Source organism: Plutella xylostella, chromosome 4 (assembly GCF_932276165.1).
Source record: "Plutella xylostella chromosome 4, ilPluXylo3.1, whole genome shotgun sequence".
Taxonomy (NCBI): Eukaryota; Metazoa; Arthropoda; class Insecta; order Lepidoptera; family Plutellidae; genus Plutella; species Plutella xylostella.
Window position 1 is genome coordinate 6,911,326 of NC_063984.1, and position 23,416 is coordinate 6,934,741.

Here is a 23,416-nt window from a genome sequence, read left to right on the forward strand (position 1 = left end):
TATTAGGTATCTATAATTCGTCAACAAAATAACGTTAAAAACAACAAATCGTATAATGTCTCAATGGGTTCCGCTCATCTGGCATAATCTTTATTGACCAAAACTCATTTCGCATAACTCGTATGGTCTAAACTTTTTTGGCCGAACCATCACTTTGCCAAGACTTATGTGGCATAAGGCTCGTTTCGTCTAAAACTCTTTAGGCACAATCTTTAAACACCTAAGTTTCGTTTGCTCAAATTTATGTTCGTCTATACCTATGTATAATCTTGTTTCTCCTAATGTTATCTTAATAAATAATATATTAAGTATGCAGTAAATGTACAAATTGTGGTATTTTTCTCCTACATCCCGAAAATCACGATATTGTATGATCAAAAAATCGAAAGTTAACGACCAATATAATTATTACAAACCCCATGAGATCGAAACCTAAAAATACACGGTCCACATGTTCATCAAAACCAAAGCGGAGCGCAGCGAAGCGGAGCGGAGCGTTTTCCAAACAGCGGAAACAATACAAGGCACCAGTTTGCGCTAGTATGTAGGGAAGACGCTCCGTCAAAGTTAAAGCCAAACGAATATTATTACTTTGTATAAACCTATGCTATAGCATTATTAGGCTATTCAAGATTTGGCCATACCATTATTAGGCTAAACAATGTTATGCGAAATAACTTTTTACTAAACGAGATTTATGGGGTTCCGCTCATCTGGCATAATCTTTATTGACCAAAACTCATTTCGCATAACTCGTATGGTCTAAACTTTTTTGGCCGAACCATCACTTTGCCAAGACTTATGTGGCATAAGGCTCGTTTCGTCTAAAACTTTTTAGGCACAATCTTTAAACAGCTAAGTTTCGTTTGCTCAAATTTATGTTCGTCTATACCTATGTATAATCTTGTTTCTCCTAATGTTATCTTAATAAATAATATATTAAGTATGTAGTAAATGTACAAATTGTGGTATTTTTCTCCTACATCCCGAAAATCACGATATTGTATGATCAAAAAATCGACAGTTAACGACCAATATAATTATTACAAACCCCATGAGATCGAAACCTAAAAATAGGTGCGACGACGAGCAAAGCGAGGAGGAGCGTGTTAGGTGCACATGTTCATCAAAACCAAAGCGGAGCGCAGCGAAGCGGAGCGGAGCGTTTTCCAAACAGCGGAAACAATACAAGGCACCAGTTTGCGCTATGTAGGGAGACGCTCCGTCAAAGTTAAAGCCAAACGAATATTATTACTTTGTATAAACCTATGCCATAGCATTATTAGGCTATTCAAGATTTGGCCATACCATTATTAGGCTAAACAATTTTATGCGAAATAACTTTTTACTAAACGAGATTTATGCCATACGATTTTCGGCGTAACGAGACTTTGACCAAACGTTACTATGCAATACGAGATTAGGCAAAAAAATCTTATGCCAAAAAAGGTAGAACCAGATTTATGCCATACGATTTTCGGCGTAACGAGACTTTGACCAAACGTTACTATGCAATACGAGATTAGGCAAAAAAATCTTATGCCAAAAAAGGTAGAACCTGTCTCAATATAGGGGCTTCTTGTAGAACAACGTACCGGATCAGTCATGCTACGCGGCTAAAGGTTGGTACTGCGCAGTCAGATACGAAAAAGTAAACAACAAAGACGAAGAGTCCATATGACAGTGCGTCAGTTGTCAGTTCTTGTAACTAGGAAAGCAACCAAAATTTATGTGATTTAATGAAAGTAATTAATGAGCAAAACACAGAGAAAAATTACAAAATTGATGAAATTTTGAAAGAAAATGGTCATATCGTGCTTCGCCTACCCCCATACCACCCGGAATCAAATCCTATTGAACTTGTGTGGCGGTACGTGAAAGGCGAGCTCGCAAGAACGTCGATTGACTCTAACTTAGATAAAGAGATAAAAGACTTAGAGTTGCTTTTCTCTAATTATTCGCCTAAAAAGTGGAGAAATTGTGACGACCATGTCATAAAAAATTAAGACGAATATTATAAATCTGATAGAGTATTTGACGATGTATTGGACAGGTTTATTTATAATTTATTGTAAATTAAACATAAATTGGTTTTTGTCTTAGATTTATAATTGAAGTTAATGAAAACGATGATGAAGATGAGGATGACGACGACGATGAACAAGTTCAAACAGAGAGTGAACATGAAAGTGACAAATAAAACACTTTTACATAAATAAATTCAAATGGGTAGATATTCTGAAGGTAAACATCCAAATTTTAATGCTGTCAAACTATAAATTTTAAGCTAAATATGACATTTACGGGAACACTCATAGAATAAAATTTTACTTACGTCAGAAATAGTTACAAGCTATCGCGAGATTAATCCGGGCACACTTTTCTACGTGTGTAGCATGTCGTGCTACCTCGCCCCCGCCACTTCTTTCACCCCGCAAGGAGGGTCGCCAAGTAACTTGCCGCATTGTAGTGGTATTCTTTTCATAATGGTAAATATATATCATAGTAATATGTGGGGACATCTCACACACGGCACGGCTATCCCCAAACGGCTGGTTGACCCCAAGGTAGGCAGAGCCATGTAATATAGGGATCGGACACCTGATATACAGGGTTCAGTTCAGATTTCAGTTTCGGGCTTAGATATAACATGCTGCACATGTAGGTTTCGGCTTAGTATACCAATTTTGCAACACCCTGTATTACACAGATAGGTACATTATTATTGTATAAATATTAAATAACACCCAAGACCCCAGTGTAAATACACTCACGGGCAATGAAATGGTTCCACTGACTGAGAAAATTACCAAATTACTCCCTAACGGAAAAGGCTAGCTTAATGACGCCTTCTGCAAAATTGAAGTAAATTAAACTTAGAATCTGTATATGTACCAACTAAAAACAGATCTTTGAAAAAATCGGGGTCGTTCGGTGTCGTCATTTTGTGTGTGGAACTTTTTCTTTGCCCGTGAGTGTATCTGTCTTAAATTCATATCTGTCTTGCCGCGGCCAATATTCGTATATTGGCCGCGGCCGGGCCCAAACCCGCCACCTTCGGCATATCAGTTAGGGTCACTAACCACTACACCATTCGGTCGTATCGTCATTCGGTCATGATCGCCATAATAATAAAAAAACTAATAGGTTATTGTAGACAAAATATGTATTTTAATACTATACAGAACTAGGTAGTGGCTTATCTATTGATTTACATAAAATTTTACAGTAAGTTATATTACAATCTTTGATAAAGCAACCATACCTATTTGGGAATGATAAGGATTCAATTAATCAGAGATACGGTGGTTGTAAATTAGTAGCAGTATCTAGTTTAATAAAAACTCTAGTGGAAAACATTAATTTAAACCTAACATTTCTATAACCATTTCAGATTTAGTATACTTTTATGTTTAAAAAATATATTCTACGTAACTAAGGCTAATGAATTTATTACGAATTAACGGCTAGAACGCTTACGAATATGAATAATGGATCGTTTATGATATTAATATAATAAAATTAATACAAAGTATGGGCTATGTATGAATGAAAATATCTGATAAACCATTTTTACTTGTTAGAACACTTTTTTCAGTTCCCATAAGTACATAATTCCACATATAGGTAGATATTTCAATACTGTGTATGGGAGAAAAAGTTAATGGAGTGAAAATGATTATCTATTAGAGTTTAGTATATTTTTTGGCAGCCTTTATAATACTCTAATCGGCTCTCTGATTAATAATTTATAAATATATGTCTAATGTAAGATTTCACAATATAATAAGTTACAAATAGATGCACATGTAGAATAAGATTTAACAAAATATTATCTGAAACTTAGCAATTTGAAAAAAATCTAATTCAATAATTCAGTTACTTTTCTTATTTGTCTAATACCAGCTAAATACTGAAAAATCCGTTAATTTACACTATGCATGAAGTATTAAATTACTTAATGACTTTTGAATACTCAAAAACACAACATTATTTATACCCTCAGCCTAAAAAAATGAAATAATAACGTATTTAACACCATTATATATTATTATATCTTGATTAGAAATTTTAATATAATGTAATAATAATAACACTAGTCTAATGGATAAAGGAAAGTGTATTCTACTCTGACTTGTTCTTCACGGTGTAGAGGATCTGGTTGGTCTGGTGGATCAGGTACAGTGCGCTCACAAACACTGCGTTGGCCCTGGAAAGTTAAATTTTAATCTTACTGTTTACCCATACTAATATTATACATACTAGCTATTCCCGCCAGCTTCACTTCGCCTCCAAAAGTTTTCCCGTGGGAATTCCATTATAAAAAGTAGCTTATGTGTTAATCCAGGGTGTCTGCTAACTCCATACCTTTCATTACAATCGGTTCAGCCGTTTCGACATGAAGAAGTAACAAATATACACACATACTCTTAAACTTTCGTATTTATAATATTAGTAGGACAAATGTAACTCTGACTGTAGCACAACCATTCCATAAATGCAGGCGCAATATTGATCATATTTGGTACAGGAAGCTTAAAACAGGACTTACAGTACCTGCTTCAATTTAAAATTCATCAGAAACCGAGTTAAATATTCTTTCACACTTACTGTCCCTCTTTGAAGTACTCTTTCAAGGTGTTGGAGAACCTCTTGGAGTATTTGACGAACTCCCTCTTTCTCTGCTCCAGCACCTGCTTGCCGGGCCCCGGCGTGTACGTGGACACCTCGTTCACAGCATCCAGCAGCTTCTTTATAGCTGATGCTATTTCCCTGCGAAAGAAATAATGATTGGTTTGAAATGTATTCATTTATTGAAAATTAATAATAATTATGATAATAATAATATGTGGGGACATTATCATCACAAGCCATTACATCCCCACTGTTGGGGCACGGGTCTCCTGCCAATGAAGGAATAGTTTTGGACCTTGTTATTGTATATTATTTAAAATATAATACTTGGTAAATAATAGAGTAGGTAAAGAGTAGAATTTCAAAATGTAATAATTGAAAGGTTTTTCTTTACTTATCATTAACTTACTTAATGGTTTCTAAGAATGTCTTCCTATCAGTTATTTCATCTGGAATGCGACTCAAAATTTTCTTAAGAGAAGTGGACTTCTTGTTCAACTCCTGGAACGCCTCCTCACTTCGGTTCAGTCTTAAATCAGCACCTGAAATTATTTGCAATACTTGATATTACTATACTGTCACAACATGGTGTAGATTTCTACACATTTGATAAAACATAAGTAATACCTAATTGTAGCAAGAACTGTGGATCACTTCATTCCTTGATTTACCTTGTCAAATTCAGTTATGTTGTAACATAATTATAATGCATTTGGGAAACTGCTTTGAATACAACAGTTCTTTCTTTGTTTAATTTAACAAGTTACCATATGTTCAACTAGTTTAATCAACTAGAAAGTAATGTTTTAGACACATAACAGGTACTTACACTCGGTCTCTGTAAGTGTTCCTTGCAAGCGGAGAAGGCTCTCATTCATGTTGACAGGGATGTCAGCCCTGCGGATGATGCCCGCCACCAGGTCGTAGTTCAGCCCGGGCACTGCAGCCTCGGCTTTGGTGAGAGCTGCTCGTAAACTTTGAGATGCACCCAAATCATACTTCTCAAGCTGAAATTATAGTACAATTTGTTTATTAGCTATTAGTTATAGTTTTGTTAAAAAGATTTGAATTAAGAAACATAACAGACCTAAACTATAAAGTTACTATTTGTATTCCAAAGAATGTTTGACTATTCCTAGGAAATACTTATGTGTGATTTAATTTACATACCTGAGTTAGGACTGGTCGTATGAGGACTGGCAAAACTAATGATGTTACAGGGAGTTCGTCACCCATTGTCATTGTGCTCGAGTTTGATGTTGTTTGTTCTAGATTATTAAAGTTATTTGTAGTAGAATTAACAATTTAACTATTTCGTTTGAGAAAGTTGCGAAATACAAATTGACATTATTGACACAACACCCAATCCCCAATCACAATATTTTTTGTGTCAGCTGTCAATGTCAATATTATAGTCTTTGGCCTAATTGTCTATGATCCAATTAAGTAGTCTGTGAATTCGGAGTGATCTTTTTTTGGACTTCAGAATAATAATGGCCTTGCAAGTTTGTCAGCCTTCTGACATGCTCCCTCGCCGCTCTGCTCTCGTCTCAAGTTTTCGACCTAATAAACGTGGTGTGGTGGGACATAATGCACCGTTCTAAATGAGCTCTTGGTCTCGTACAGTGTATAATCATTTTGCTCACCTTGCGCCTGAGATTTTTTTTGTCACAGTGTAGCTAATAAAGGCTCAAAACACAGAAAGGCCGTAAAACCCTTTAAAACAAAAATAAAACTGCCAGTTTCACACTGTCAACTGTCACTGTCAGTGTCATGTCAACGATAAGACGGTGCTTGTTGTTGGTTATAAAAATAAAATAAATTTTTGATTTCCTAAAATATTGTAGTAATAAATTTATATAGAAGCCAAGCAGCAACAACAGAAACTATCAATTAAAACTGACTTAAATTTTTTTTAACTCTTGAATATGAATAATAAAAGTGAAACCTATCGAAAAGCTTCAGAATATTGGGCCAGCATCCCCGCAACTCTTGATGGAGTTTTAGGGGGATTTGGGTATATCTCGGACATTGATATTGATGGATCAAAACTGTTTCTGAAGGCGCTTCAATCATTATCTAACCCTCCCGATACTCGCACGGCTCTCGACTGTGGAGCCGGTATTGGAAGAATATCCAAGTTGTTACTACTTCCCAACTTTGACACGGTGGACGTCGTGGAACCTGACGAGAAGTTTATAGAAAACTTGAAGATTTATGTTGGAGATCTTACAACCAAACTTGGCAGTGTGTACAAGTGCTGTCTGCAAGATTTTAATCCTGATAAAAAGTATGATGTCATATGGAATCAATGGGTCCTGGGACATTTGATTGAATGTGACCTTGTTTCATATTTAATAAGGTGCAAGTAAGTATACAATATATTATACTGTCTTTTTTACACCAGTTTGGTTCATTTACTATATTCAGACAATGAAAAGGTCTTCAGACTCCCAATATAAACTGTTTCTTATCCTACCTACCTAACTGTATTTCTCCTCTCCCTTCCACTGGAGAAAAGCCAAAAAGTCTTGTAAAATAACCAACACCTCTCTATTCTTAAAACTGATAATGGGCGCAAGAGTGTAATATTATATATGTTTTGTCCCCACTTGCACTTTACTTCATTATATTCTTCTTCTTTTTGCTCTTTTTCTGAATATGTATTTATTGTGTTTATCTTTTATTTTCAGAAATGCTCTAACTGAAAATGGTATAATTGTAATAAAGGAAAATGTTGCATCCTCGGGAAGAATTGAGAAAGATGACACAGATTCATCAGTCACAAGACCATTGAAACAATTCCTACAAATCTTCAAAAAGGCAAAGTTAAAACGAATTAAGCAATGCAAGCAGACCAACTTCCCAGAGGGCATATACCCAGTGTACATGTTTGCTCTGGTCCCGATGGAGAAGGAAGTGATACCTGCTGATGGAGAAATACAGAAAATTGAAACAATAAATAGCTGAGCAAGGTGACTAGTTTTTCTCAATACATAGATATTAATTTTCTCCTACCCCGGACTAGTATAATACACACTTGCAAAACTGGAACAAGATCCTTAACATTCCACCTATTCCTCATAAATGTATGCATAAAAAAAGATCATTAGGCACACGTGTAATTTTAACCATGTGACACTATACATTTTGAATGTGTGCCTAATCAATATCATAGTCACAGCAGATATCTTGGAAGGGGTAGGGAAAGCCCAAGGGTCTTTAAAATAATAATAATAATGATGTTGAAGTAAAACTTTATTACTGAAGTGGTGGAGGAATGAGTCTAGCATATAAATATAAATATGTACCTACTGAGTATATGGTACCTATAAATGTCTCAGGGTGCCCTAAATGCCATTTTAAAAACTTGTGGGTTCTGTTACAAAATATGACTTGATATGTAGCCTATCATATCATAACACATGCCATGGTCTTAGTTTAGTTTTTAAGTCTTCAGTTAAATTAGAACATTAAAAGCATAATTAAATTATTATTTACAAGGGTAATTGCTTACTACTGTACAATCTAAATATCTACAAAAACAAACCCACTCACTCATCAGTTTTGGGCCCAATTTAGCAAATTGGAAACAAATATTTGTTTCACATAGAAAAACAATCATTTGCTATCTTTTTAAAAGATGACACCTAATCAAAATTTGAATATACAATCAATCAATGTATTTAAACCAGATCTGAATAAGTATACTTTATACATGGCTTCCTTTCTGCAAGCTCACAAACTAGTAAATTTCCACCCTTGTATAGTCCTTCCTTATTGTATAGGTGCAATATTATTTTGGATACCTCAATATTTGATTGAGTATTCATATTCACGGGTAAGTAATACGAGGTATAAAAACGAATGGTATAACATTCACAAGGTATACGCCCATATGATATAAATTTATTAAGTATAACGATCACTGTGCATAACAAACGAAAGGCATAATTACTAAATACATAATTTCGTAAAGAATAACGTTCAAAAAGTATAATTTCAATTGATATAACGATTAAAATGCATAAAGTTTATAACATATATTCTACAACGGATATAATTATCATAATGTATAATGCACAAAAAATTATTGACGTTATGTGGGGGGAACGCTCCGCTCCGCTCCGCTGCGCTCCGCTTTAGTTTCGACGAGCATGTGCACCTAACACGCTCCTCCTCGCTTTGCTCGTCGTCGCACCTATCTTTAGGTTTTGGTACTAGGGGTTTTGACATTATTATTATTATTGGCGCTATGTGGGGAGACGCTCCGCTCCGCTTCGCTGCGCTCCGCTTTGGTTTCGACGAACATGTGCACCTAACACGCTCCTCCTCGCTTTGCTCGTCGTCGCACCTATCTTTAGGTTTTGGTACTAGGGGTATTGACATTATTATTATTATTGGCGCTATGTGGGGAGACGCTCCGCTCCGCTTCGCTGCGCTCCGCTTTGGTTTCGACGAACATGTGCACCTAACACGCTCCTCCTCGCTTTGCTCGTCGTCGCACCTATCTTTAGGTTTTGGTACTAGGGGTTTTGACATTATTATTATTATTGCGCTATGTGGGGAGACGCTCCGCTCCGCTTCGCACCGCTTCGCTGCGCTCCGCTTTGGTTTCGACGAACATGTGCACCTAACACGCTCCTCCTCGCTTTGCTCGTCGTCGCACCTATCTTTAGGTTTTGGCGCTAGGGGGTTTGACGGTGTTGGGTAATTAAACACAGATTATGAACTTTATACTAAACGATAGTATATATTTTAATCGATATACGTAATGTATGTTATACGAATTGATATTAGTCTTCGTAAGTATTATATATTTTGATTTTATATAAAATGTACCTTATACCAATTGAATCTTATACCTTATGAAAATATAGATTTTGTTGTTATACGTAACGTTCATTATAGTTTGTGAACATTATTAATGTGAAATTATACATTTCGTTTTTATACGTCGCAATACGCACCCCATATTCACACATCATTCATTTGTACTGACACTATTTCCACATTAGGGACCGAATTACTTTGATACCTCAAAATCGAATTTACACATCATACCTGCGTATTGGTGCTGTATCTATATTAAAGTTGTTTACTTTTATATAGTTCCTAATATATTCGCGATCACTGTCTGTTAGTAATGACCAGCTCTCTAACTCAACTAATACTTCTAAGCACATACAACTTTCGATTATGCTCTGTAAGGATGTAATGGTTAAACAATCGGTTTGCAAGATTCGTAGCTCCTTAAGATAAATTAATGGGTTTTTGTCTAATAACTTTAATATAAATTCATCAGTCAACTCAACAGCAGTGCCGACGTGCACAAATTCGACGTTCAGAGAATTTGCCAACACAAACATCAATTGTTCGTGTGTACACGTAGCTACGCAAGTAAATCGTTTTAAATTTCTAAACGGTAATAAGTCCAACTTTTTCGTGTACAGGGAAGTATGCTGAATTAAAGTGCAATTATACAAAGTAAAACTCTCCAAAAGAGGACACATTTGACTAATGTACATGAGAGCATTCAAATCTATTTGATCCACGTGCTCGAGGTGCAGGTGGGTGATGTTGCACCCCTTCACTTGTAAAACTTGCTTTAATTGATCAGCATAAAAATCGCATGACAACAGTTTCAGATCACGCAAATCCTTTAATCCTATTAAAACCATAAGGTCACTTTGAACGGAATTGCGATTATGGAAGACCGTCATACATCGAATGTAGGGACACATGTCAACAGCTAATTGCAAATGATTTTGAGGTGCATATCTGCTTACATAGGTTGTTAGATAAAATGGTGGTGCCTCAGAATCAGACAGGTCTATATATTCTAGAACTCTCCCTATATCATCACACCTGCCTATATCCTCCAGTTTCTTACATCGGATCAGTAGCTTAGCAAAACCCCCTACAGTCACAAACGTTCTATACAACTGTATACTTTTCAATGACTTTAATTTCGCTATTATATCTATGCTATCATCTGTTATACTTTTTGACGAAGATACGTCCAGCTTTTGAATATTCGTACAGTTAGCTACTATGCACCTTAGTATATTATCAGTACAATCATAATTAATGCACAAGTACTTGAGACGATGCAGCTCTTTCAGAGCCTGTATGATGGAAACTTCCATGTCGGACGTTTTCCATCCTCCCGATAGAGACCCCAGATTTAAGAACTCTAAACCTGTGAGCATATGAAGTTTGTTATAAAACACTGATCGCATTATTTTTGGGATAGTATCAATTGATAGAAAGGTTAAAGATTGTGTGAAAACTACTTCTATCATTGAAACTGCGATATTCATTTGGCTGACAAATTTTCCCATTGCCACTCGGAATCCGAGCGCCTGTTTGATTTTGTCTAGTAGTTCAGTTAGCGCTCGTATGCACTCTATGGCTAGTGGATCGTAGAGCATCCAGGGCACGTTGTATTCGAGGTGCGTGCGCGTGGTGGCGACGAGGTGCGCAAGCGTGGTCTGCGCGCCCGCCACGTCGCGCTGCGCCAGGGCCCCGATGGGCGCCATCTGCCGCTCCGCCTGCAGCGCCACCCAATCCGCCAGCCGGCTCAGAGACAACGTCTCCAGAGACTTGGGCTGCTTGAATCTCTGCATGGTGATCTGAAGAAGGAAGTTATAACGGCTTTTTAACGGTTCCTTTTCGATCGTAGAATGATTTAATGACGGCCGAATGGTGTAGTGGTTAGTGACCCTGACCGCTATGCTGAAGGTCCCGGGTTCGATTCCCGGCTGGGGCAGATATTTGTTTAAAGACAGATATATATGTAAGTACTCGGGCCTTGGGTGTTGATATTTACATTTAATATGTATCTATATATCTATGTATTTGTGCAGATATATCAGCTGTCTGATACCCATATGCTATGCCTAGTTTGGGGTCGGATGGCCGTGTGTGAGATATACCCGCATATTATTATTATTTAAGTTCTAGACATTAAACTTTTTATTATTCACTCCCCTAAATGCTCATCGTGTGAACTTACCTAAATATACACCGGGAAATTGTTAATTTCACATTTAGAAGTTGTGTCGTAGGTAAACGACTTTCTTTATAAGTAGGTTGGCTGATATCTATTACCGGCCCGGATATAATACCTACTTTCCTCTTTACCGGTAGTAATTTTCATGAAACACACATTTTACACAAATAACTGCAAACTGTACGTACATCTATCCGATCTACTAGCTTTCACACGCAGTAGTGTTTCGCGTTGCTTCTAATTATTTTTAGATCTATCGTCACAGTTGTTTTTTCTGGGAGAGCCGGCCATAGAGCTTGATATTATGCAAGCGGGTGGTTTACTATATTTTGTATGTACTTAACTATGATATTTATGATATGATATTGTATTGTATCTTATTGATAAAATAACTGTATAAGTAACTACCTTCTTATCTAGGTACTTATAACTATATTACTTATAATTATACACAGATTTCAAAAGGAGCAAAAAAAAGGTAGTCCCCAATAGTAAAAAACTCACGTGACTAAAACATTTTAAAAAATCATATAAGTAATCCTAAAGTTGTTCAGAATTACCCCCTGGGTCACCCCTTATAGATCTTATATTCCGTGAGCAGCGCTACCACTGATACTGAACATCTTTTGCTCCACGACTTTAGTTTGAGACCACCTTTAAAAAAACTAAGTAAGTAACTATAGAAAGGTTAATCAAAACACTCGTAAGTAGCCACACTTCATTTCAGCTAATACTATTCCTGTGACGTTTTGGGTTTTACGGTTTTCATCCCCGGAGCCGTCTCCATAGGCGAGAGAATCGCGACGAATGCGCTCTTCGATCGTCGCGTAGGGGCCGTTTCCACAGGCTAGGAAACCGCGACGGTAATATTAGGTACCCTGATTACACCTACCGAGTATAGTGGTGAGACCAAGGCCCCGCATGTTCCTTCTTGGAAGCTTTGACTTGCTGGTATTCTGGTGTGGGAGCAAGATCATCATCATCATCACGACCCATCACGTCACCACTGCTGAGGCACGGGTCTCCTTAGAATGAAGGAAATTTTAGCCTAGTGCGGGTTGGTGGACCTCGAAACAAGCAAGTTGTGCTGAGAGAGTTCTGTTGTTGGGTAAGCGGACAACCCGACTGTCAGGTATTTTCAACCTGCCCGAAGGCCTCTGACTAGGCTTAACGAATGCTGCCGAAACAGCAACCGGGACGCCGGGACCCTCGGCTTAACGTGCCGTACGAAGCACGGAAGCGTCAAGAAAAGAACCACTTGAAATCGGTCACCCATCCAATGGCTGACCGTGCCATGTGTTGCTTAAACTCAGTGATAAGTTACGGTCACTGAAGCTAGGTCGACTACGGGCGCAACATCATCAAAACTTGTCTAAGTATAACCTTCTTGTCTTTCCTTACTTATACTTTAATTTTTTGATCTTGCTCCCATACATAGATCTACTACACACTCCCATACGAGAATACGGGGGGAGTCAGTGCCTTAATGGCTGAACTTTAAGTAGAAGGTAGTGCCATCTCTTTATATTACTCTTACTACCAAAAAAGATGTAAGATGGCGTTATCAACAAGACCATAGAACAATAACAAGACATATAGATAAGTAGTATTTGAATGTTAACATTGTCATGATCTATGGCTTTTATGAAGAAATTGCGTGTCAGTGTCAGTTCAGTTGTCTTACAATGTCTCGCAAATAAAATTTTTGTAATAAAAGCCTATACTCTCGGTATATCGTTATTTATAAATTTTATATACCTACAAATAAAAATAAACATGGTGTGTCAAGAAAAAGCATCTTTATCCGCAAAAAGTGTTTTTATGAAATTCTTGTGACCTGACAGATTCCATATGGATCCAGGTTCCATGTGGTTCGACGGGAACCGAGCTGAAATGGCGGCACTGGCAAAGAGCGATCGACATCTTCATATCCGCTGAAGATTAAAATACTATGTGTACCAAACTGATAAATGTCGTCAAAGATTTGCCTCGCGAGGATAAATGATGCACTATTGGACGAAATGACTTTATCACCACAAGTGACAAGATTTGCTTCTCTTGGGAAACATAAACTAGCAAAACATGAATTGGTTTTCATGGTGAAAGGAATACACACACCCACTCGCATATTTTTTTACAAGTGACATGAACAAAACTGAACTGAAACATTGTTATATGCGAGGTAATAAAGAATTATATAATAATTTGTTTTTTTATTCATTGTTGCATGTAGGTAGGTACATAAATAGATTGAACTTAAATTTAGCTGATAAATGTAATAACTGTTGTGTGGTGTAACTACGTCAACGCAAATATGTCTTATATCTTTATAGATTGAAGTAAATAGCCGGATCCCCACCAGACGATCCAACGCGATCCGATCGCGCGATCCAAGGAATCTTACATACTAAACTTCTTGGATCGGGCGATCGGATCGCATTGGATCGTTTGTTGGAGATCCGGCTATTAACTTCAATCTATAAAGATATAAGACATATTTGCGATAACAATATCTATATATACAGGGTGTCCCAACAGGGCACCCTGTATGTATGTACAATGAGGTTGAGCAATATAAAGAGATGGCGTTGTAGGCTCAGTATGACGTATAGAGGATGACAAAAAACTCCTCCAGATGGCACTCTTTACACAATTGTTTATTTTTTCTCTATGCAGCAAATCAAAGCTTCCCAGAAGATTGCAACATTTTTGCCTGAGCTTTTGGCGTAGCTTTCTGCAGTGGCTTTCTGAGCTTCACACTCTGTGTGCGTGAAGCGAATGTGAAGTCGAAGTCATGTCACTGTGACAGTGATGTTTATCTGACGTTTGTCTGACAGCAGATTTGATTATTTTGATTTGAAGTCAAGTCTATCACTTTTGTTGTGTTTGCGTTTCAGTAGGTACGTCTACTTTTCCTGAATTTTTGTTAATTTCAGCTTTTCCAATTTGGAAATGAAGCAGTTTACTATTTCATAACGTGATGCGTAGTGATATAATTACCAAATTAAGGTGAAGATCTTAGAAATATAGTTGTATTTTAAATAAATACAACAGCAGTATCATTTGTATTCAGTTTTAAAAGTAAAAAAAAAACATAATAAAGTGCATAAGCTTTGTACTGTGACCACAGTGAGTCATTGAGTCCTTCTGTCCTTTGAAAAGGTCATGTCTGTCAAAACATTTTGATGGAGTGAGTTTTAATAAGTAAACAAAATATTTTCGTAACTTCGAAATTAAATAACATCGCAAGTATGAGTTTTCCCCTGCCCTTAGCCCCTTGTTCTAAAAGAGATGGAGGTAATGGAATTAGTTGTGAACAGTTTGAATATGCCAGCAGCGTGGCTACAACATTAATGGCACCTGTAAAAACTGATAGAGAAATATTGGAGCATTCCATGTCAGAGGATGATCCCAATGCAAACACCCAAGTGCCAAGTGTGGTGGGGTCTCAGCTGCGTTGGGGGCCTCGGCACAAAGGAGCACAGGAGTTGGCTGAGCTATACAGTCCAGGTCAGTACAGCTAACCTGATTCTTTGCTAGATAGCCAATGTAAACCTTACTTCCTGAATTAAAGTATTATCAGCTAGGAATTACAGGGAGGAAGCTGAATACTGTTCAAACAAAAGACCTCTACAATATTAAAAATATTTGCCCCCTGATTCCTGAGGTGAAACATATTCTATCATCCTAACTAATATTATAAATGCGAAAGTAACTGTGTCTGTCTGTCTGTCTGTCTGTCTGTCTGTCTGTCTGTCTGTTACTCTTTCACGCCAAAACTACTGAACGGATTTGAATGAAATTTGGTATACATACGGTCTAGACCCTGGGAAAGAACATAGGCTACTTTTTATCCCGGAATTCCCACGGGAAAACTTTTTAAGGCGAAGCGAAGCGCGCGGGAACAGCTAGTACTAAATAAAACTTTATCAGGGCTAATGTTTTTTTGACAGGAAAAAGGCTGCAAGAGTCAATTTGTGTGGTTGTGTGTTGCACTTTGTGTGTGTATGCTGGAGTCCTCATGACAAGGCATATTTACTTTGATGCATATTTACTGTTTGCCGTGCTAGCTGGTGTGCTCACAGCTGACTTTGCCTCTGGCGTGGCACACTGGGCTGCTGACACTTGGGGTTCGGTGGATCTACCTATTATAGGAAAAGTAATTGAACTGATTATTTTATCTTCATTATATAGGGCATTAAAAAAGACACTGTAGCATGTAATTTAATTGATTCAAATATTTATAAAAATACCAATATTTTGCCATATTTTGGGTTGTAGGATGTTTTTTACTAACAGTACATTGTATATTATAATCATTTTGTGATTACCAGAATTTTTCTATGTATTGGGCTCTTCATTTTTGTAACTGTACAAAGTTAATCTGAGTCTTTTTTAATACCTGTATATTTTACCTTTCATTTGAGAATTTCTCTCACTTTATACCTTCCACAAACATTTCCAGGTTGCATGATTTCACTGATCAATGCTATATCTGTTCTGTACCTATACCTATTCACTAAACAATCAGCTTTGTAGAAAATCAGACAAATGCATTTTGTATGGCTTTACTGTAGAAACAATGTATAAATTAGTTTAATATGGCTACAATGGATGTATTGTATCACCAATTTATTGTTCCTGTGGGGTGGAGAAACACTTTCTGGGCCAATCACATGTACACTTTATTAACTACCACAAGTGGGGCAGTTCAAAGGATCTCCCAGGGATTTACAGGATGAAATCAACCTGAAATTGCTTTATTCCAAAAAAACTGAAAAAGTATTCTCTCTTTATTAAGTTTTGTAGGTATGAACTATGAATGACGACCGAATGGCGTAGTGGTTAGTGACCCTGACTACTGAGCCGACGGTCCCGGGTTCGATTCCCGGCTGGGGCAGATATTTGTTTAAACACAGATATTTGTTCCCGGGTCTTGGATGTGCCCATAAAATGGCAATAGGCCCGCCCCCTATTACATTGGGACTAACATACCACTCTGGCGAAAAGTGGGTGCAGCAATGCATCTCTGCCTACCCCGCAAGGGAGTACATTAGTACAAGGCGTGAGTGTGTGTGTGTGTGTGTGTGTGTGTGAACTATGAATGAATCATCAACACATCAGGTCCCATCATCATCAATCACTCTTTATCATGTTTTCTTATTCAATGTTCTCTAGAGGACAGTAGACTTCTGAGGGTTCAGGGTGTCTAAATTTGAATAGTTATGTATTTATAAATATGCCAAATTATATGGATAACATAATTTATATTATAACTATTTTAAGAATTATAACTATAGTATGAAGTATAGAGATGTATATAGATAGTATAAAATATAATTAATAGGTAGTTTAGTAAATTCCTACCACCCTAATTTTTATAACTAAGTACTGGGTATGTACACTTACATGTTTGTTTGGGTTTCCTTCATCAACTCCACAAAGCACATACCTAATGTAGAGATGCCATTCATTGGGATTTTATTTAGCCTATCCTACACTGAAACTTCAATAATTATAAGGTACTTATAGCTTTACTTACCTGGCATTGATTTAATGAACTAGATCATATCTCCTAGATATATCTTTTGTTATTTTGTTTATTTCAGAATTTTCTTAGACCTTTCCGTGAGCACCACATTGACCCTACATCAATTACCCGACATGATTTTATAGAAACCAATGGCGACAATTTTGCTATAACCATTCCAGTATTAGCACGAATTGTATGGCAGCTATCATGCTATGATAATGAAACCATTCATGTCAATTTTCACTGGATAGCCTACTGGTATCTATGCTGCATTTTTGTGGCCATGACCAATCAGGTAAGAAAAGATACCATTTGTTTCTTTTCAGTTTAACAATACGTGTTACCAGTCAGTCCCCTCAGTCACCCCAAGTAATTACCTTCGTTTGCAATTATTTATTCATGTAGAAACCCTTACATGCCACTGCCTGTACCTACTGTAATGCCTTACCTACATAATCGATAAACATTAGTTAATTATTAAGTAACAAACCTTTGTAGTTAGGTAGTTATACAACGCAACATAAGCATTTAGCAAAGTCTTTCATCTAATCATAATAACTATGAACAAAAGCGTATTGTTTGTTATAAATAATTATTCCATTATGTTATTTATGTTGTGGTTCGGATGCTGTTATCGTATCATAATAAAAGACCATACCTATTCAATAGATCCGATTATCTGAGTAACTATGTACCTTCTTACGAAATATCCTATTCTTTGACTGAATAACCACGTATCTAACATATCTAATACAATAATTCAAAACAGATCCACAAATGGTCGCACACGTACTTCGGGCTGCCGGGCTGGGTGGTGGCGCTGCAAGAGTGGCGCGTGGTGCTGCCGCGCCGCCACCACCGCGTGCACCACGTGGCGCCGCACGAGACTTACTTCTGCATCACCACCGGCTGGCTCAACTGGCCGCTGGAGCTCATCCGCTTCTGGTCCACCCTCGAGACCGTCATAGAGGCGCTCACCGGCTGCAAGCCGCGCGCCGATGACATGAAGTGGGCGCAAAAGAAAACATAGAATTGGCGAGGTTCGCTTTCTTTCTTCATTTGGCGTTAAGGTACCTACACGATAAGAGTACGCAAGGATTGAGTATTGAGTTGAGTACCTACGTAACTGTCGGATGCTGGTCGTAATGTGACCCGCGAGGTCGTGTACAACGACAGCCAATCTGCAGAATCATTCATACGAGCGGGCCAGGCCAGGGCCCCGAGCTTACTCATATCATGTACACGCCGCCGCCGCCGCTTTAAAATGATTGTGATAGTCCTTGTACGATGGAAGGTGACCGCCTGGTTTTACCTCAATTCAATTATTATGTGTTAGAAATTAATTTACTAATAATACCTACCTATATTTTTGCATCTCTATTATCGATTATACGGATGCTTAATCCTATTCGGTAGCAAATATGCTAGCATAGATTTAGACCAAAGAAAATTGTGATTTTAATATAGTAATGACTAACACTAACGATGTATTCGTAAAAGATTCATAATATTTAAGGAAAGTGCTGGGAAATTAATTTTAAATATTGTTGTTAGGTATGACCGATATCTGTAAATCACAAAGGTAAAATTATTCATAATTGCTGCATGTCTTTATCTGTTGAGCTCAAATATAAATGATAGATATTCAATAGCTATTAAGATTTACCTATTTGGTTTACAATTATAAGTATTCGTAAGTTAAGTGCCTGACTGCCCGGCTGAGTATTTCTAGATATGCGTGCAGTTTACTCTAAAGAGACTGTCGAGAACCCGCACTCTGCACAAGGGTACCTATACTTTTGGACGTATAACATGAAATTATTTATTGTAACTATCTTTTTTCACAAAGAAACATAAAAAATAACCTCGTTTTATAGCTTTAACGGACAGTGATTACAATATACACATCTTAGTAAGTATTTATGTAAGTTATAATATTTACGTTACGTGAATAGGGACCACATCACAGAGGAATACAAATTTGGTCTGATAGGGATTTTGTCTACGTAGGTAGGTACTGTCCTTTTTTGTATAACATTAATCCGTCCAATGTGTTCAACGTAATGAACTCGTGCTATTAAGTCCCTGAAGGGATCGGTCAACCTTATTGCTGCACCCACTTTTTGTGAGGCTAATTTTAATAGCAATGTACCTCAAATACGAAATATAGATTACTACTGAAAAGATTATAAAAACTAATACAGTAAATATCAACCTATCAAATCTACCTGTAATTCTCAGTAGCCCGGGATCAAAGTCTGGTCTCTATGGTGTGTGCCGACTGTTTCGACCGCTGCACCTGAAGTTATTATAAATATTAACGTGAAATACTTGTGCCTTGTTAAAGTAACAGCTTAGTGTATTGGTGAATAAGATTATTATATTTCTTAAAGCTTTAGCAATACGAAAATAAATGTTTATATTTACTACTTCATTCAATTTTTTTTTCATTTTAAATCACTTAAGAACCTCTCTAAAATAATATGTTTATATTCAAAGTCTGCTGTAATATGATCGATTGATTGATGATGATTACGAAGCATGCCTATACCGAAGGGTATTTATAAAATCGATATTCTTGATAAGTACTTTTATTTCGAGTTCGGCTCTAACATAATTACGTACCTATACACACAAGTGTACATGCGTAGGTTCCAATACATAAATATAAATACACTATTTTAAACAATAATAATTTATTCAACTAATCCAGAGAAAAAATCTGACGCGTTCCGAACATTACTCGACGGCAAATTGTTGCTCATGTCTCTCTTCTTATTCTGCTTCTCGCTGACGAGCGTATCGATCTTTTCAAAGTAGGAAATGTTCCAGAACTTGACATCGTTATCGTGGGAACACGAGGCGATGTACTGTCCGTCGTGGCTGATGTCGAGCCGCTCGACGGGCAATCGATGCTGGCCGACGACTCCTAATTGCCGCTGTGGGAACATGTGGGCGGCACGCAGCAGGCCGTCCTCGCCCGAGGTCACCACGATGTTCTCCGTGATGGGCACCATGCACGAGATCGAGTGCTTCTGCCCCACGTACTCGTCGCTGTGGAGCCCGAACTGCTTCCAGTTGAACAGGTACAGGCGGCCCTTGGACGAGCCCGCCAGCAGCTTGGTCTCGGAGCGGAACAGCCCGAGGCAGGTCAGCTCCGAGTCGTAGTCTTCTGATGTCGTGTAGATTTTACTGTAACAAAAATAATGCTTATTATGTTTGAAGACACATACGCGTTTTTTTAATTGCAGAGTTTTGATTCTGCCGTAAGTAGGTATAATAAAAAACATGGCAGGTTCACATGTACAAAGGTATGGCAAAAGAGACAGTTAGCCACCCCAGCGCAAAGTTTGATCCTGCTACTGAGTTTAATATAGATGACCCAAAATAATATTTTATAAACATTCAAACATGTATCTCACTGTCTATAGCCGCGTATCTTCGGTAGCTGTCGCACGCCTCGGCGAGACATGCCTCAGGGTTGCTAGAACGCGATCCAATGCTCGTTTTGTATGGTTATCACCGAGGGTACTTTTATACAGCTTTTTTGAAGAGAACAGCTTGTCATAAAATAAAAGTGTTTGCGCTGGGGTGGCATATAAAGTTTTTTTTGGTGCCGGTACATTAAATGTCGTTACTTAAGTTAATTAAATATTCATTACTCAATATGAATACCATGAGGTAGCACTAGCACTCTATTATGTATGATAGGATGAAAGTATAACTACAGCCTAGCCCTTTGTAGCATACAAAGACCAAGCTGCAAGAGTGTTGTTTGTAGTAAACACGCAGGGAGGCTTCAAGTGTATCTAAGGTTACACAGTATATCTGCTAATATGACATAATTCAATTAATTAGTATAAAATATACCAACCTTCCCTTCAAATCTATAGATGTAAGTACACCATCACCGCCAGCACAGACTAAATATTTTTGCGATTCATTTGTGATCATATCAGAAACACATTCTTCTCCAATTTTCAAACTAAATATGGGATCTGGTTTTCGCATATCCCAAAGCTTCACAGTTCCTTCATCATCACCTGAAAATTAAAAAGTACGTATAATACCTTTTCTAACTGTCTCAGCTTACAATAAAAAATTATAATACTTGATTCAATTCAATTCAATTCAAAAATATTTTATTCATGTGAAGCTTACGACTAAGGTACATGCTTATGAGCCCCAAGCTAGAATGTAGCTTAAGCGTCAGCGCACACCAAGAGCAGAGCAGAGCAGAGCATATTGTGAAATCATTGAAAAATTAATCTTATGATAATTCCATACATTTCAAAATTGAATACACGTCCCAACTTGATGCTCGACCATGCTCGAGCTTTCTAGTAAATGTTCGAGTATGCGTTCTACATGCAATCAAAAGTTTGCTCGACCATGCGCGAGCATTTTGCAGTTCGGTGTGCGCTGACGCTATGTGGGCAAACGCTCATATCAAGTTTGAATGTTATTGTAATCCTTAGGTAATTTTAACAGTTAAATTATGTTATGTAGGTATGTATTAACTAAGATGTAGTTTAACACAGGTAAGTATGCATATGCTATGTTAACAATCACATAGGTACTTTAAAAATAAAAAGGTATTCAGAGAAGTAATAAACTATAAGGACTGAACAAAAAAATGTTCAGAAAGTACTTTTTTTTCTTATGGTTATTGAAAGGTTTAACATTTGAGACATCTGTTGGTAATTGGTTAAATAATTTAGGCACAAGATAATTTTTGGTTCTAGACCCATACACATTGTTGACGTGGGGTACCGAGAACCGTCCCGCATGTCTTGCACTACGCTTACAGGTGAGGAGGGTTACTGTAGTTTGCCAATAAATGAATGGAACAAGAGCTGGTATGTTAAATATACAACAAGATAGAGTTGTAATTAGTGCAAAAGTGTGCTGAAACTTCGTTTTTTCGTACCTGTCTTAATTTACCCCAGAATTAGTTAACATTACCTGTCACAAATTTATTATTATCCAGACTCTTCAAGCAGTAAACTGGTTCATTATGAGCATCTTCAAAACATCTCTTCAGTTTTCCAGTTTCAACATCTGATGCCATGATGGATTTGTCCTGGAAATAGACAATGTAAGTATTAAAAAGAAAACATTTTTTTTAAGAACATATACAATACATTTATATTTTTAAGTCAAAGTAGGTAGACCATACAAAAATAAAATTATATTACCTAATTATTTATTTAGCATTATTTCTAAATAATAAAATGATAAACTTACATAATTCTGAGTATAATCTTACCTTAGATGTAGAATACAAAGTTGTTCCCTCAGTATCAAATTCCACATCCCTGCACGGCTTGAGATGTAATTCAAATGTGTTGACGAGCTTATTTTCTTCATTCCCATACTCATATAGCATAACATCTCCAAGGATATTTGCTAGAGCAATCAAGTTTCTAGCTGGATGGAATGAAATGTCTACTATAAAATCTTCAGAAACTATTGTTGGTGGATGATCACGGCATTTATTTTTTTCAGCTTTTATAGCTTTCACTACATCATCATCCTCTTCATCATTGTTGGCTTCCTCCCCTCCCGTAGCATTGGGTGCTTCCTCCTCACCAACATCTACATCTGATTCAGAACTATCTTCACTCTCTAAAACCAAAAAAGACATTTAGAATTTTATGCCATTCCCTTATATTCCACATATTGCTTACATCAAGTGGTGTGCCTTGGATATGATAAAACATAATATAGGTATGTATATTATGCCTAGCAGAGAAAATAATAATAAGTAATTGCAAAGTTTATAAAGGTCACTACAAACCAAACTGAATGAAACTATGGCATAGAAATAGCCTTGAATAGAAAGTACTCATGATTTTGGTAAAATTTCATACTGTACTTTTATACCAGAACAATTCTACCTTCTGCAATCTACCTTCGCGTAACATAAAATTAAGATCGGTAAAGCAGCAAGTAAGTATAAATAATTACCGGATTGTTCTACATCTTCTTCCATAGAATCATCACTATCACTGTCATCTGACGAATCTTTGTCGAAATCACGAAATTGTTTAGTCATTTTTATTAAAACACGTGAAATTAACCAATAAATTAAATACCAGATTGTTAAAATCTGCTAAATCTTATCAAAACTTTAGATTGTGAACTTGTGAAGGAAGGAAAACATAACATAGCTTGACAGATCACAAGGACCATGTGCTTGCGCGGCTTGCGCTGTCTGCCGTCTGTCAGAC

General features: G+C 37.1%; 5 protein-coding genes across 7 annotated transcripts; 2 read left to right on the forward strand and 3 right to left on the reverse strand.

Moving 5' to 3' along the window:
- Positions 1-3,400: 3,400 nt before the first annotated feature.
- Positions 3,401-6,006, reverse strand: LOC105387319 (programmed cell death protein 10). The gene is made up of 5 exons (XM_011558030.3): positions 5,806-6,006; positions 5,465-5,642; positions 5,045-5,177; positions 4,612-4,773; positions 3,401-4,210 (listed from the first exon to the last, which is right to left on the reverse strand). The coding sequence occupies exons 1-5, from the start codon at positions 5,875-5,877 to the stop codon at positions 4,126-4,128; spliced, it is 630 nt and encodes a 209-aa protein (XP_011556332.1). The 5' UTR covers positions 5,878-6,006; the 3' UTR covers positions 3,401-4,125.
- A 389-nt stretch (positions 6,007-6,395) lies between these two features.
- LOC105387308 (alpha N-terminal protein methyltransferase 1) lies at positions 6,396-7,614 on the forward strand. Its single transcript, XM_011558019.3, has 2 exons — positions 6,396-7,003; positions 7,329-7,614. The coding sequence occupies exons 1-2, from the start codon at positions 6,564-6,566 to the stop codon at positions 7,603-7,605; spliced, it is 717 nt and encodes a 238-aa protein (XP_011556321.3). The 5' UTR covers positions 6,396-6,563; the 3' UTR covers positions 7,606-7,614.
- A 261-nt stretch (positions 7,615-7,875) lies between these two features.
- Positions 7,876-12,517, reverse strand: LOC105387298. Of its 3 annotated transcripts, none has more exons than XM_048630798.1 (3): positions 12,368-12,517; positions 9,617-11,270; positions 7,876-8,474 (listed from the first exon to the last, which is right to left on the reverse strand). In XM_048630798.1, exon 2 carries the CDS (start codon positions 11,262-11,264, stop codon positions 9,687-9,689), a length of 1,578 nt encoding a protein of 525 aa, XP_048486755.1. In that variant the 5' UTR covers positions 11,265-11,270; positions 12,368-12,517; the 3' UTR covers positions 7,876-8,474; positions 9,617-9,686. The 3 variants fall into 3 exon arrangements, with proteins under 3 accessions (XP_048486755.1, XP_048486760.1, XP_048486745.1); XM_048630803.1 differs by lacking the exon at positions 12,368-12,517 and adding an exon at positions 11,770-11,977; XM_048630788.1 differs by lacking the exon at positions 12,368-12,517 and adding an exon at positions 11,654-11,971.
- A 1,999-nt stretch (positions 12,518-14,516) lies between these two features.
- LOC105387288 (plasmanylethanolamine desaturase) lies at positions 14,517-19,617 on the forward strand. Its single transcript, XM_011557996.3, has 4 exons — positions 14,517-15,160; positions 15,604-15,809; positions 17,260-17,478; positions 17,953-19,617. The coding sequence occupies exons 1-4, from the start codon at positions 14,902-14,904 to the stop codon at positions 18,211-18,213; spliced, it is 945 nt and encodes a 314-aa protein (XP_011556298.3). The 5' UTR covers positions 14,517-14,901; the 3' UTR covers positions 18,214-19,617.
- Positions 19,618-19,870: 253 nt separating this feature from the next.
- Positions 19,871-23,344, reverse strand: LOC105387279 (WD repeat-containing protein 55 homolog). The gene is made up of 5 exons (XM_011557985.3): positions 23,154-23,344; positions 22,453-22,811; positions 22,149-22,266; positions 21,058-21,226; positions 19,871-20,375 (listed from the first exon to the last, which is right to left on the reverse strand). Exons 1-5 carry the CDS (start codon positions 23,239-23,241, stop codon positions 19,880-19,882), a joined length of 1,230 nt encoding a protein of 409 aa, XP_011556287.1. The 5' UTR covers positions 23,242-23,344; the 3' UTR covers positions 19,871-19,879.
- Positions 23,345-23,416: the final 72 nt, after the last annotated feature.

Coding starts and splice junctions, on each gene's coding strand:
- LOC105387319 (XM_011558030.3), bottom strand. CDS start 5,877: ATGACAATGGGTGACGAACTCCCTGTAACATCATTAGTTTTGCCAGTC. Junction 5,643..5,805: donor TACGACCAGTCCTAACTCAG/GTATGTAAATTA, acceptor CTATAATTTCAG/CTTGAGAAGTATGATTTGGG. Junction 4,774..5,044: donor ACATTCTTAGAAACCATTAA/GTAAGTTAATGA, acceptor TTTCTTTCGCAG/GGAAATAGCATCAGCTATAA.
- LOC105387308 (XM_011558019.3), top strand. CDS start 6,564: ATGAATAATAAAAGTGAAACCTATCGAAAAGCTTCAGAATATTGGGCC. Junction 7,004..7,328: donor TCATATTTAATAAGGTGCAA/GTAAGTATACAA, acceptor TTTTATTTTCAG/AAATGCTCTAACTGAAAATG.
- LOC105387298 (XM_048630798.1), bottom strand. CDS start 11,264: ATGCAGAGATTCAAGCAGCCCAAGTCTCTGGAGACGTTGTCTCTGAGC.
- LOC105387288 (XM_011557996.3), top strand. CDS start 14,902: ATGAGTTTTCCCCTGCCCTTAGCCCCTTGTTCTAAAAGAGATGGAGGT. Junction 15,810..17,259: donor ATCTACCTATTATAGGAAAA/GTAATTGAACTG, acceptor TGTTTATTTCAG/AATTTTCTTAGACCTTTCCG. Junction 17,479..17,952: donor TTGTGGCCATGACCAATCAG/GTAAGAAAAGAT, acceptor AATTCAAAACAG/ATCCACAAATGGTCGCACAC.
- LOC105387279 (XM_011557985.3), bottom strand. CDS start 23,241: ATGACTAAACAATTTCGTGATTTCGACAAAGATTCGTCAGATGACAGT. Junction 21,227..22,148: donor TAATAATAAATTTGTGACAG/GTAATGTTAACT, acceptor TTTAATTTTCAG/GTGATGATGAAGGAACTGTG. Junction 20,376..21,057: donor TCTATAGATTTGAAGGGAAG/GTTGGTATATTT, acceptor TTTTTGTTACAG/TAAAATCTACACGACATCAG.